Below are 12,177 nucleotides of genomic sequence, written 5' to 3' on the forward strand. Positions count from 1 at the left end.
TTGATTCAAATTTATTTATTTAGTTTATGCATGAACATTAACAAGAAACATATTATATGCTTGCTTGTTGGTGCCCAGTGATGTTGGTCTTCATCTTTTATTCAGCCACTTCTTTGATCTAAAAAGTTATACACATTATTATTAAACCTTTAAATATGCACTAGGTTTTTGTTTTAAAAAATTCTACAATTGAAATAAAATTTCTTCATAAAGTAGAACATACTTTTACAATATCTCTGCTCTTGACTCTCAGCTTGTTGACCTGGGACTCAGCAATGTCAGCACGCTCCTGAGCTTCCTCCATCTCATGCTGCACTTTCCTGTACCTGGACAGGTGAGTGTTGGCCTGCTCCTCCTGTGAGAGTGATGGACAACATCACAGTTAGTGCTGGTAATACGGAGTATATATGGACTCGAGTACATAGTGAATGTAGGGTATAGTTAATCCATTAGGAAACTTACAGCCTCCTCAGCCTGCCTCTTGTAGGCCTTCACTTTCAGCTGCAGTTTGTCCACAAGATCCTGCAGTCTGCTCACATTCTTCTTGTCCTCCTCAGTCTGAAGAGATTGACCTTAATTTAGATTTTATTTTACTTGCAGTTATATAATCTACATGTACTTAAGTACACGTAATACCTGGTAGGTGAGCTCCTTCACTCGTCTTTCATATTTGCGGACACCTTTAACAGATTCAGCACTACGTCTCTGCTCAACTTCAACTTCACTTTCCAGCTCACGCACCTAGAAGAGACGTTTTGTGAATGTGGCTTAGAGAACAAAGCATCCTATGAATAAACGCATTGGATATTTCTTTTCACAGTATAATGAGTTCAAGGTACCCTAGATTCCAGTTTTTGGAGCTGCTTCTTTCCACCCTTCATTGCAAGACTTTCAGCCTCATCCAGACGGTGCTGTAGATCTTTGACTGTAATCTCAAGGTTTTTCTTCATCCTCTCCATGTGAGCACTGGTGTCCTGCTCTTTCTTCAGCTCTTCTGCCATCATGGCAGCCTAGTGTACGAGTCATTGAAGTGTCAGGTTTACTTTTCTGCATTTGTAAAGGACACTGGTGCAAAATCTATGTTCTTCAATACTCACATCTGTGATGGCCTTCTTGGCCTTGTCTTCAGCATTTCTGGCCTCCTGGACAGTGTCCTCCACCTCACCTTGAATTTGAACCAGGTCAGCCTCAAGCTTCTTCTTGGTGTTTATTAGACTAGTGTTCTGTTGTAACGATACATGAAGACCATTATTATAATTTACCAAGCGATGTGAAATGGAAAGCAAAGTTCCATGGTGCAACAGCTAACCTGAGAGTGCAGCAGTGTCACACGCTCACTGGCATCAACCAGCTCCTGTTCAGCCACTTTGCGGCCTCTCTCTGTCTGCTCCAGTGCAGTTCTGAGTTCCTCAATCTCTGCCAGCATCAGGTTATTCCTGCGCTCCACCATGGCCACCTGCTCCTTCATTTCTTCCTGTCCTCTGACAGCATCATCAAGGTGCAGTTGGGCATCCTGATGTAAATAGAATAGATGTTAATTGATGGCTCAATATAGATAACTTTTAACCATTGAAAAACAAATGGAGGTGCACCTTGAGCTGTCCTTGGACATTCCTGAGCTGTTTCTGTGCCTCAGCAGCCTGGCGGTTGGCATGGCTCAGCTGAATCTCCATTTCATTGAGATCTCCCTCCATCTTCTTCTTGACCCTCAAAGCATCATTTCTGCTCCTGATCTCAGCGTCCAGAGTAGTCTGCATGGACTCAATCACCCTCTGGCTGTTTCTCTTGATCTGCTCCATCTCTTCGTCCTTCTCAGCAAGCTTCCTGTCTATTTCACTTTTGACTTGTGTGAGCTCTAGTTGAATACGAACGATCTTGGATTCCTCATGCTCAAGTGTGGCCTGAAGAATTATGTTGGATATTAAGCAATTTGGTTCCAACCCATTCTCATTTTTTGATATGGGGAGTTCATATGCAGTTTTACCTCAGCTTCCTCAAGCGCAGTCTGGATTTCTGATTTCTCAATTTCCACGGTCTTCTTTGCCTTCTCCAGCTCATGGATGGTCTTTCCAGTCTCTCCAAGATGTTCAGTCAGGTCAGAGATCTCCTCTGAGGGGAAGAAAAATCCAGTTGAATGTATCTGTATACTAATTCCCAGTATTTTACTGTAGTTCTAAACAATATGTGTAGTTATATTTGAGTAACATACGCTGCAGATTCTTGTTTTCTCTCTTCAGGGTCTCGAGATTGTCCAGAGCTTCCTCATATGAGTTTTTCATCTTAAAGAGTTCAGTGCTAAGTGATCGAGCCTCTTTCAGAGCTCCTTCCAGTTCAGCCTGGCTTTCTTCATACTTCTGCTTCCATTCTGCCAAGACCTGAAAATGTGGAAGACAGTTACATGCTATGCTAGCTTTAGAAAAATCAACACAGGCTAGTAGACCACGTTGAGTTGACAGATGCTAGACCTTATCAAAGTTCCTCTGTTTCTTGTCAAGATTGGCAGCCACGCTATTGGCTCTCTCAACATCGATCATGAGGTCCTCCACTTCACCCTGCAGTCTCTGCTTAGTCTTATCCAGAGAAGCACACTTGGAGTTCATAGCTTCAATGGCTTCCTCTGCCTCTTGTAGACGCTGAGCAAGCTTTTTCCTGTAAAAAAGTATCTAAGATCTTTAGTTTATATTTGGTTATGTAAACATTCTTATGTTCTTATATATATATATATATATATATATATATATATATATATATATATATATATATATATATATAGTGTATATTTTTCTGTCTTATTATTTCATGTACTTGGCCTCTTCAAGCTCCTCGGTACGCTGGATGGCATCAGTCTCATATTTGGTTCTCCACTGAGCCACCTCACTGTTGGCCTTGGACATTCCACGTTGAAGCTCAGCCTTGGCCTCTTGCTCTTCCTCAAACTGCTCTCTGAGCAGATCGCAGTCATGTCTGGCTGATTGGACAGCATGGGCCAGAGCGTTCTTGGCCTGTACGCAAACAATAAAGTTAGTTAAATCTATTCTTGTTAATGTGTTCTTACTGGTGTATTTACAGACTATATGCAAAATGTATTTGTCAGATTTACTTAAAACTATCCATGTTCTACCTTGACTTCCTCCTCAATGTGTCTTTTGAGTTCCTCAATCTGCTGTGTGTAAGCTTGTTTTCCCCTGGTCAGCTGAGAAACAAGTGCTTCTTTCTCCTCTAGCTGACGGCCAAATTCACCTTAAATATGATTGTAAATTATGTTACCAGAATTGATCATGTGATTGTAGAATTTTCTGGTTTATTGCGATTTAATTTACCATTCTCAGTCTGCAGGCGTGCTTTTTGTGTGCTGATGTCATTCAGTTGACGAACATGTTCATCATTCTTAGTCTTGAGTTCACTCAGCTGGTCCTCTAGAGTGCGGCACATCTTTTCTAGGTTAGCCTGGAAAAAGAATCATTTGTATAAAATGCAAATATTGTAGCAAAACCATGATTTGTCTACGCTGTGTGTGGGTAAATACTTTGAAATTTAATTCTCCAGTTAGTTGTTTGTTTAAATACAATGGTTTTTCATTTTAAGGATTGTACAGTATTTAATTAATTTTCTTATTTTCAGTTCCTGTTTTTGTATCTTAATGTCAATTGTAAATACCTTTGATTTTGCCACAGCCTCCATGTTACTGGAGAGGTCATCTACCTCCATTTTATATTCACTCTTTTCCTTCTCCAGCTTCTGTTTGACACGCTGAAGGTTGTCGATCTGCTCTCCAAGCTCAGCAACGCTGTCAGCTTGTTTCTTGCGGAGTGCAGCAGCTGTGGCTTCATGCTGCAGAGTGGACTCTTCCAGATCACGACGCATTTTCTGGAATTCGGACTCTCGCTTCTTGCTCATCTCGATCTGAGCAGCGGTGGCACCTCCAGCTTCCTCAAGCCTCTCACTGATCTCCTCAAGTTCCCTGGAGAGATCAGCTCTCTGCTTCTCAACTTTAGCACGAGCTGCACGCTCAGCCTCAATTTCCTCCTCCAGCTCTTCAATGCGAGCCTGAAAGTTCGGTTTTCATACCTTAGACATTCTAATTTTAGAGTACAAGCCTAAATTTGATTATTTCTCACAGATGAAGTACCTGAAGCTCTTTAATCTTCTTCTGAAGCTGGGAACCCATAGACTGCTCATCTTCTATCTTACTTAGTAGCTGGCTTATTTCAAAGTCCTTCCTGTGTGGTGAAAAATGTCAGATGTCAAAAAAAAAAAAAAGATTTCAGTGAAGTTTGATATTTTGTTTGCATTATAAATTGTATACTTCTTGATCTTCTCATCAGACTGCTGCTTTTCGTTCTCCAGGTCCATTATTGACTCCTGGGCCAGTTTCAGGTCACCCTCAAGCTTCCTCTTGGCTCTCTCAAGGTCCATACGCAGCTTCTTCTCTTGTTCCAGTGAACCTTCAAGCTAAATTTTATAGAACACCATAGAACACCTGACTATGATGACTGCTAAACCTTTTCTTTAATTTAAATATTGTACAGATATTTACATCATCGACTTGTTGCTCAAGCTTGGTCTTTGATTTGGTCAGAGTGTTGACTTTGTCTTCCTCTGCCTGGAGATCATCCAGAGTCTGCTGGTGTGCCTCTTGGAGGGCTTTCTTTTCCTTAGTGAGCTTAGCAATGCTTTCATCCTGAGAGGCCATCTCCTCAGTGAGGTTCTTGACCTGTGAAAAAGAGTAGCTTTTGTCATATAGTCTTTTTTTTTTTAAGTAATAGGACTGACCTTTACCTTCATGTTGAGTGTAGAAGATATGCACTCTTATTATATCTAATATGTTTATTTTAAATCTGAGTTACTACTCAGTTATTAGTTAATACCACTCAGATCTACAATAATGATGAACATGAAAAATTTAACCGTAGTCACGATCTGGATTTTAGTAGCTGAATCCACACAAGTATGGTGTATAGCATCTGTTAATTTACAGTGCATTGCAACACACCAACCTTGTTCTCAGTGGCATGTTTCTCCTTTTCCACTTTGGCTAACGTGAGCTCCAAATCATCAATATCCTTCTTCAGCTCAGAGCACTCATCCTCCAGTTTCCTCTTCTTGGCAGTCAGCTCAGCATTGATTTCCTCCTCATCTTCCAGTCTCTCATTTGTGTCCTTGAGCTTGGCCTCAAGCTGGATCTTGTTCTTGATGAGCCCCTCACACCTTTCCTCAGCATCAGAAAGGTTTTCTGATTCCTGTTGATTCAGATGGCTTATTTTCATGACTTTTTTTTCTTTCTATTCTACAGAGACATACCAGACTAGACTTTAAATACTCACAGCTGATACTTGGAGTTGCAGGTCATTTTTCTCCTGTAGCAGAGACACCATCTTCTCCTCAAGCTCTTTCTTTTTGGCCAGCGCCTTTGCCAAGTCCTCCTTCATTTTCTCAAAGTTCTCCTTCATGGAAGCCATTTCCTTCTCAGTCTCTGCAGACTTGAGAAGAGGCTTGATCTTGAAGTACAGCTTCATCCATGGCCAGTGTTTCACATTCATGAATGAGCGGATGTTGTATTGGATGGAATAGATGGATTCCCTGGAATTTGAGTTCAGTTCCATTATTATCAAATGTGTATGTTTAATTAATGTATGTTTGCAGTGAAATTAACATGCACATGGTATTTGTATTTCTTTGTTTTTAATTAAATTGCATATACCTCCTTTCCATCATTTTGACAAACTCCCTCCGCATGAGGTAGCCACGGCACAAAGCCTGAGTCATGGTCACTAGATTTGCAAGTTTATCATCTCGCATTTCCTCTAGGGTACCCAGCAGACCAGCTTTGAAGAACACCTACCAAGATTTAGATATGGAACTATAAAGCTACATAGATCACGTTTATTGGATATTACAATTTTTTTTTTTTAAATATATGAGATTATAATAAATTATGTCATGTCATGCAAATAAAAAACCCCTGTTCACTCAAATTTCTGGTAAAGTTCTAAAACTGTGTTGAAAAGTAATCTTAATCCTGTCTGCAGGACAAATGATCTTAAATCATTGTCCTTCATTTGTGTTTCATACTGTATTGTAATCTGTTCTTAAAAATCAGATTTCATGGGTACCTTGGTGTGTCCAAACATATACTGGGTGTGGTCGATATCAACAGAGCCCAAGAGTTTCTCTGACGCTTTCTTGTTGTCAATGAATTGGCCTTCTGGGATGACACTGGCATTCAAAACTTTATACCTGTTTTCAAATAGTTAAATTGTATAGGTACATAAAATAATTCATTCTTAATATTTGTAAAAATATCACAATTGTTGAAATGCTGTGAGTAAATAAATGACCTCTGTTTGAAGTCACCATACAGGACTCTGCTGGGAAATCCCTTTCTGCAGATTCTGATACCCTCCAACACACCATTACACCTCAACTGGTGGATGACCAGGAAGTTCTCCATCAGACCTAGGGTGTTCAGTGTAGTGGTACAATATTTAGCAAAAACTCTTACATTCAGAGACTTTCATAGGTATTTTGTTGTGTATTTACTAGTAAAAATGTAAGAAAATAAGAATACCCACCTGGAGTCTTGGACTCATTTGGAATCAAGCAACGCACAAAGTGAGGGTGAGTGCTCCTCAAGTTGGACATCAGCTTACCCAAGTTCTCCTGTGAGTTTTACATTCAGCGGTTTAGTAATAATAATAATAACAATAATAATAATAATAATAGCCTGTCCACACCTAAACTGGAATAGAGTAAACCAAGGTCAACTAGTATAAATCCAATAATATTAATCTTTGCATAAATTTTGAACTACATAGTGGGAAACAAATTTAACGTTACAGATGTAACATTAACATGTTTTAAAATGACAAAAGGAATAAGTGAGGATGGATGAATTTGAGATGGGAATTCAACTAATGTTTTTGAAGCAGAATAACGAGGGCTTCTTAAAAACACAAGTAAAGGAATTGTAAACTCTGCTATTGTCACGTTCCGAGGGTAGAAACGGAAGCAGTTGCAGGTGTCAGTATCCAGGCAGAATAATCCAAAGGGAAAAGACAAAGTTCATGGTCGATAAACAGGCGAGGGTCAGGCGATCAGGCAAACAAACAAAACGAGCCTAGGCAAAAGTCGAGGTCAGGGACGGAAACACTGGTCAAAAGTAACTTTGTAAACGCACGACAAAAAAGGCTTAGAGAATGGCAGAGAATGTCAACTGAACATTACTTCACAAGGTCTCTTCACTTCCAAAGTCTCTCTTATGCTGTGGTGTGAGTGTGTTTGTAATCGGATGCAGGTTGGGGAAGTGTAGTCCTCAGCGGCCATGTTTGTAGTTGGCGGTGCCTCCTGGGAAACTGAGTCGTGGCTGGGCTGAGATATGACAGTTGTGTATATAATGTGAACCTGATGTTTACTGTTGGTTACACTCTGATAGGACTCTTGCATCTCTTATGGCAGTTTTGTCAGTAAATGTCATGTATTTCATCCTGTTGCTGAGACGAAAATGTATGTAAAATGTAGAATCTGTGAGTGGAATCCATTCACTCAACCTTTTATGTTAACATAGTTTCTGTTAAATTGTTCTCACCCTGAACAGAGCAGACACAGTCTGGAAGGAACCACCCTTCTTTTTGCCTTTCTTTCCACCAGTATCAGCTGTTGACAAATACAAATTAGTCGGTTATTGTTTTCCTTATCTTATTATACTCTTACTTTCTCAGTCCAGAAACATCTTAATTACTGAAAGTGAAAAGTCTGATTATCAACTTATTCTGTGCTTGTATAGTGAAAATTATTAACCTTCTCAATGTTAATCTTACCATCGGCAGCACCATGGGCTACATACAAATGGCACAACAGTTTGTTTGCTGCCTTCTGGTACAGCTGCACAACAGAGTCATTCAGTGGATCCTTGTTCTTGTCCAACCAGCCGTTAACGTTGTAGTCCACAGTGCCGGCGTAGTGCACCAAGGCGAAGTGGGCCTCAGCTTTGCCTTTGGCAGGTTTTGGCTTTTGGAAGCAGGCACATTTTCCAAGGTGCTGGTCATAAAGCTTGTTCTTGAAGGTCGTGTCTGAAGCCTTGGGGAACATGCACTCCTCTTCAAGAATGGAGAAGATGCCCATTGGCTGTTGGTAATATTCATTTTTATTAAGTAGTCAAATGACAAGGAAGACAGGTTGGATAGTTAGCAATTTTTTTTAAATGTACTTCATTGAAACACCTTACCTTCTCAATGAGCTCAATGCAGGCAGCCAAGTCCATACCGAAGTCAATGAACTCCCACTGAATACCTTCTTTCTTGTACTCCTCTTGTTCCAGCACGAACATGTGGTGGTTGAAAAACTGTTGCAGTTTCTCATTTGTGAAGTTAATGCAGAGCTGCTCCAAGCTGTTGAACTGTAGATCAATATATTAGACATTTCCAAATTATTGTTTAAACCAGTGGAACACTCTTCATGGAGAAAAACAAATATTTACATCAAAGATCTCAAATCCAGCGATGTCCAGCACACCAATGTAGAACTGTCTTTGTTGCTTTGTGTCCAGCATCTCATTAATTCGCACGACCATCCACAAGAACATTTTCTCATAGATGGATTTGCAGAGGGCACTGACAGAGTTGTTCACCTGAATAATGTAAAAGTTAGCTTTATTGAGTATTGTCCTATAATTTGTGATTTCTATACAAACAAAGCTTCATTCTCACTTGTGATGGTTGAATAATAAGACATTACCTGAGGAACAGTCTGGCCTTTGGTCACAAACTCATTTCCAACCTTGACTCTGGGGTAGCACAGAGCTTTCAGCATGTCAGCTGAGTTCAGGCCCAGAAGGTAGGAGATTTTATCAGCAACTGAAATCAAGAAAGCGATGTTATTCATTATTGATTCAGGTTACTTGTTCTAAAAAAAATCTTGTGCATATTTTTAAATGTACCCTCAGTGCCATCAGGCTCAGCCTGCTCCTCCCTCTGCTTCTGCTTGAACTTCATGGTTCCATGATGCATCACAGCTCCAGTCAGCTTGTAGATGTTAATTTTCTCATCAGCGGTAAAGCCGAGGATGTCAATGGCCGTCTGTGTTGGAAAGCAAATTTAGAAAAAGTTGCAGTTTTTAATTGCTTAAAAGTTTTTAAAAATCTACTTACATCTGTGGCAACAAACTCCTCCACATCATCGATGCTCTTGACTGTGATTTCACCCTGGCTGATCATGGGGTAGTCGTAGGGGTTGGTGGTGATGAGCAGTGCCTCTGTGTTGGGCAAACAGTTAATTTTTTAAAAAAATTAATTGATTACTTAATTGGTTCATTCACACATTCAACCTGCTGAATGTTGTACCTAATGTAAAAAGACCCAGTAGCATTATGGCTTTGAAGTTTCCTTACCAAGCAGCTCTGGTTTGTGCCCAGTCATGAGCTGGTAGAAAATGTGGTAGCTTCTCTCAGCAGACAGCTGGAAGGTGACTCTTGACTTTTCCAGCAGGTCTGTTGAAGTTTTTGTAATGCATTCATTATTAAATTTACAGAAAGGTGTTTTTAACGGGTTTATTTCAGATTCACAATATAACATCTCAGATTCAGATGTTCCATACAGGTGTGTGGATAATCCTGGTCATCTGATTGCAGTGCAGATTTCTACACAAATGTTTCGTCATGCTTATATGCATATGCACATCAACCAGTTGCCACAAGAAATTCACACAGCTGCATGTAAGAATTAATGACAGAAACTTACAAGTTTCAATATCAGCTGAGGCCAGCTTGCCAGTTTGCCCAAAATGAATTCTGATGAATTTACCCTAGAAGGTAAAAGCATTGCAGATTACAGCAGTGTAGTTTGATATGTTTTTAATTCATGCTTATTGTGTTTTATGAACGGTTACAAGAGCTTATGTGTTTACTTACAAAACGAGAGGAGTTGTCATTCCTCACGGTCTTGGCATTACCGTAAGCTTCCAGCAGGGGGTTGGCTGCAATAATTTGGTCTTCCAGTGAACCCTAGCAACAGTAGCAGATGTTTATAACGGAAATTTGAGAAATACACTAGTAGAGGCTGCATGTAATAGAACAACTCACTTACCTGCATTTTGCCAGGCTCTGCCTTCTTCTGTCCAACCACGGCGATTGTTGCAAAGTACTGAATGACACGTTTTGTGTTCACAGTCTTTCCTGCACCAGATTCTCCACTGCGGGTGAAATGAGTAAGCAATGGTCTGCACTTTATAAAACAACAAGTGCCTCAGCACTTCCAATCCATATTTATAGTAAAAGGTTATTTTCATGTAAAAGATGGTCTTTACTCAGAACAAAGTAAAATGAAGCTTCTGTCAAATATGAGCTATAGTATGCTTTAAGTAATTGGGTCTACCATGTACCGTATTTGCAAGTTTGTAACTAAGGAACTTCATGGAAAATATGAGTTTTCAGATGTGAGCCTAAACTTACGTAATCAGGATAGACTGGTTTTCACGATCTAAAAGAATAAAGAGAATTGTTAGACAAGTTGCATCATTTATCTATCCATCTATCCATTTAAATAGATAATTAGTTTTTTCCGAAGTGGTTGGACAAGATCGTATCATACCAGTGAGCATGAACTGATAGGCGTTATCAGAGATGGAGAAGATGTGAGGTGGGGCTTCAATCCTCTTTTTGCCTCTGTATCCAGCCACAACGACTGAGTCGTACACTGGGAGCCACTTGTAGGGGTTCACAGTGACGCAGAACAACCCTGAGTAGGTCTGAAGGAGAGTCAAAGTAAATTTTCATTAGTTTGTGTCACTGCGCACTCTTCTATTTCTCTTTCATAATTGAGTAATTCTTGTTAAACTTACGTAGATCATCCATGCTGCGTAACGCTCTTTGAGGTTATACAGCACAGAAGGTTCACTGAGGTGGGTCATCATGGCCATGTCCTCAATTTTGTCATACTTTGGGGGATTCATGGGATGGACTTCATCTTCCTTAACTGTGACAGTCTGTGAAATAAAAGTATATGATATATTGCAGAACATCACATTTTGTTCTAGCATAAATTTAGACTCCTTCACCTTCTGTGAGATGAAATACTCTACATTGCCGTGCATGTTGAATTAAAGGGTTAATTCAGTCTGATACTTGTCACTTACTTTTCCGCACAGAGTTTCCACAGTGGCTTTGCCACCCTCTTTACTCTTCAGTGTACCCTTGAGGTACATCTCAGCTGCATCAGTCACATACACTGCAGTTTTGGCATCAAAAGGTTTGGTCTGAGCCTCAAGCCTTTCCTTTTCCGGCTTCCGGAGGTAGATGGCCGCCGGGCCGTAACACTCCATTTCTCCATCCCCCATAGTGGCTTGTTACTGGGGAGTCAAACCATACTTCTAATTCCGATAACATGCTCACTTGAGATACTTGATGTTGCCTATATCTGTACTGAACAGCAGTATAATATATGCACAGTTTTCACACTATTAGTAAATGTTCTAGATTTCAGTTAAAAATTTGACATTAAATTTAATTTTAATACACTGTTTTTAATCATACACTGCCAACTTTCAATAAAAGCATTAACATCATTCTCATGTACTTGGTATTTTTAATGCCTTACCGTAGCTAGTATAGAAATTAAGGACAGACCAGGACTGGCACTTGTTGGATACTGTAAAAAGTAGAAGAGAGTTTAGAGAGTGTCTGAAAATTAAATTAAAATTAAATATATTATCAACATTTTCCAAGAACTTTAAAAAAAAAAAAGTATGATCAACATTAACATTTAAGACACATGTAATGCCTCACCTTTGCAGGGTGCTTGGGTAGTCTCAGTGTTTGTGGGACTGTCTTATATAGTGATATTAATGTTCACTCAGCAGAACCAACCAGCTAAGTTTGGTCATGGATTCAACATCCAGTGTGATGTTTGTTTGTGTATCATATTATATTATGAAATATTAGTCTTCTGTGGAAAGGTTATTGCAGTGCTTGGTTTTTATTATATTGTTAATATCTGGGAAATAATTATTTTCTTTGACCTGGTAAACAGGTAATAAACACTCTTTGTTATGGATACTAGTAATTTAAGTTGGTTTATACATTTAAAATGTTACATATTTGAATGCATAGATCAACCTCAATGTTAAAAATATTCCAAATTTTGAATGATCAATATGATGGACATATATGGGCCTCTTGCCTGTCAAA

At 39.5% G+C, this 12,177-nt stretch overlaps 1 protein-coding gene across 1 annotated transcript; it reads right to left on the minus strand.

Annotated features, from left to right (window-relative positions):
• Window positions 1-11,688, minus strand: LOC128625261 (myosin heavy chain, fast skeletal muscle-like). The gene is made up of 40 exons (XM_053653457.1): window positions 11,588-11,688; window positions 11,127-11,339; window positions 10,833-10,976; window positions 10,583-10,739; window positions 10,444-10,471; window positions 10,079-10,184; window positions 9,904-9,996; window positions 9,734-9,797; window positions 9,385-9,483; window positions 9,146-9,249; window positions 8,936-9,074; window positions 8,734-8,852; window positions 8,477-8,626; window positions 8,225-8,395; window positions 7,818-8,124; window positions 7,586-7,653; window positions 6,573-6,660; window positions 6,339-6,456; window positions 6,114-6,237; window positions 5,702-5,838; window positions 5,325-5,580; window positions 4,998-5,240; window positions 4,538-4,714; window positions 4,307-4,452; window positions 4,130-4,220; window positions 3,658-4,047; window positions 3,321-3,447; window positions 3,122-3,240; window positions 2,806-3,002; window positions 2,466-2,649; window positions 2,210-2,375; window positions 1,985-2,109; window positions 1,593-1,901; window positions 1,310-1,513; window positions 1,098-1,223; window positions 840-1,010; window positions 637-741; window positions 463-558; window positions 224-355; window positions 1-118 (listed from the first exon to the last, which is right to left on the minus strand). Exons 2-40 carry the CDS (start codon window positions 11,325-11,327, stop codon window positions 98-100), a joined length of 5,802 nt encoding a protein of 1,933 aa, XP_053509432.1. The 5' UTR covers window positions 11,328-11,339; window positions 11,588-11,688; the 3' UTR covers window positions 1-97.
• Window positions 11,689-12,177: the final 489 nt, after the last annotated feature.

This window comes from Ictalurus furcatus, chromosome 21 (genome assembly GCF_023375685.1).
Source record: "Ictalurus furcatus strain D&B chromosome 21, Billie_1.0, whole genome shotgun sequence".
In the NCBI taxonomy this organism is placed as follows: domain Eukaryota; kingdom Metazoa; phylum Chordata; class Actinopteri; order Siluriformes; family Ictaluridae; genus Ictalurus; species Ictalurus furcatus.

Excerpts from the sequence above, each read along its gene's own strand:
- LOC128625261 (XM_053653457.1), bottom strand. The coding sequence starts at position 11,327 with ATGGGGGATGGAGAAATGGAGTGTTACGGCCCGGCGGCCATCTACCTC. Across the intron at positions 2,376-2,465 it reads AACAGAGGAACTTTGATAAG|GTCTTGGCAGAATGGAAGCA; the intron begins GTCTAGCATCTG and ends CCACATTTTCAG. Across the intron at positions 742-839 it reads TCCAAAAACTGGAATCTAGG|GTGCGTGAGCTGGAAAGTGA; the intron begins GTACCTTGAACT and ends CGTCTCTTCTAG.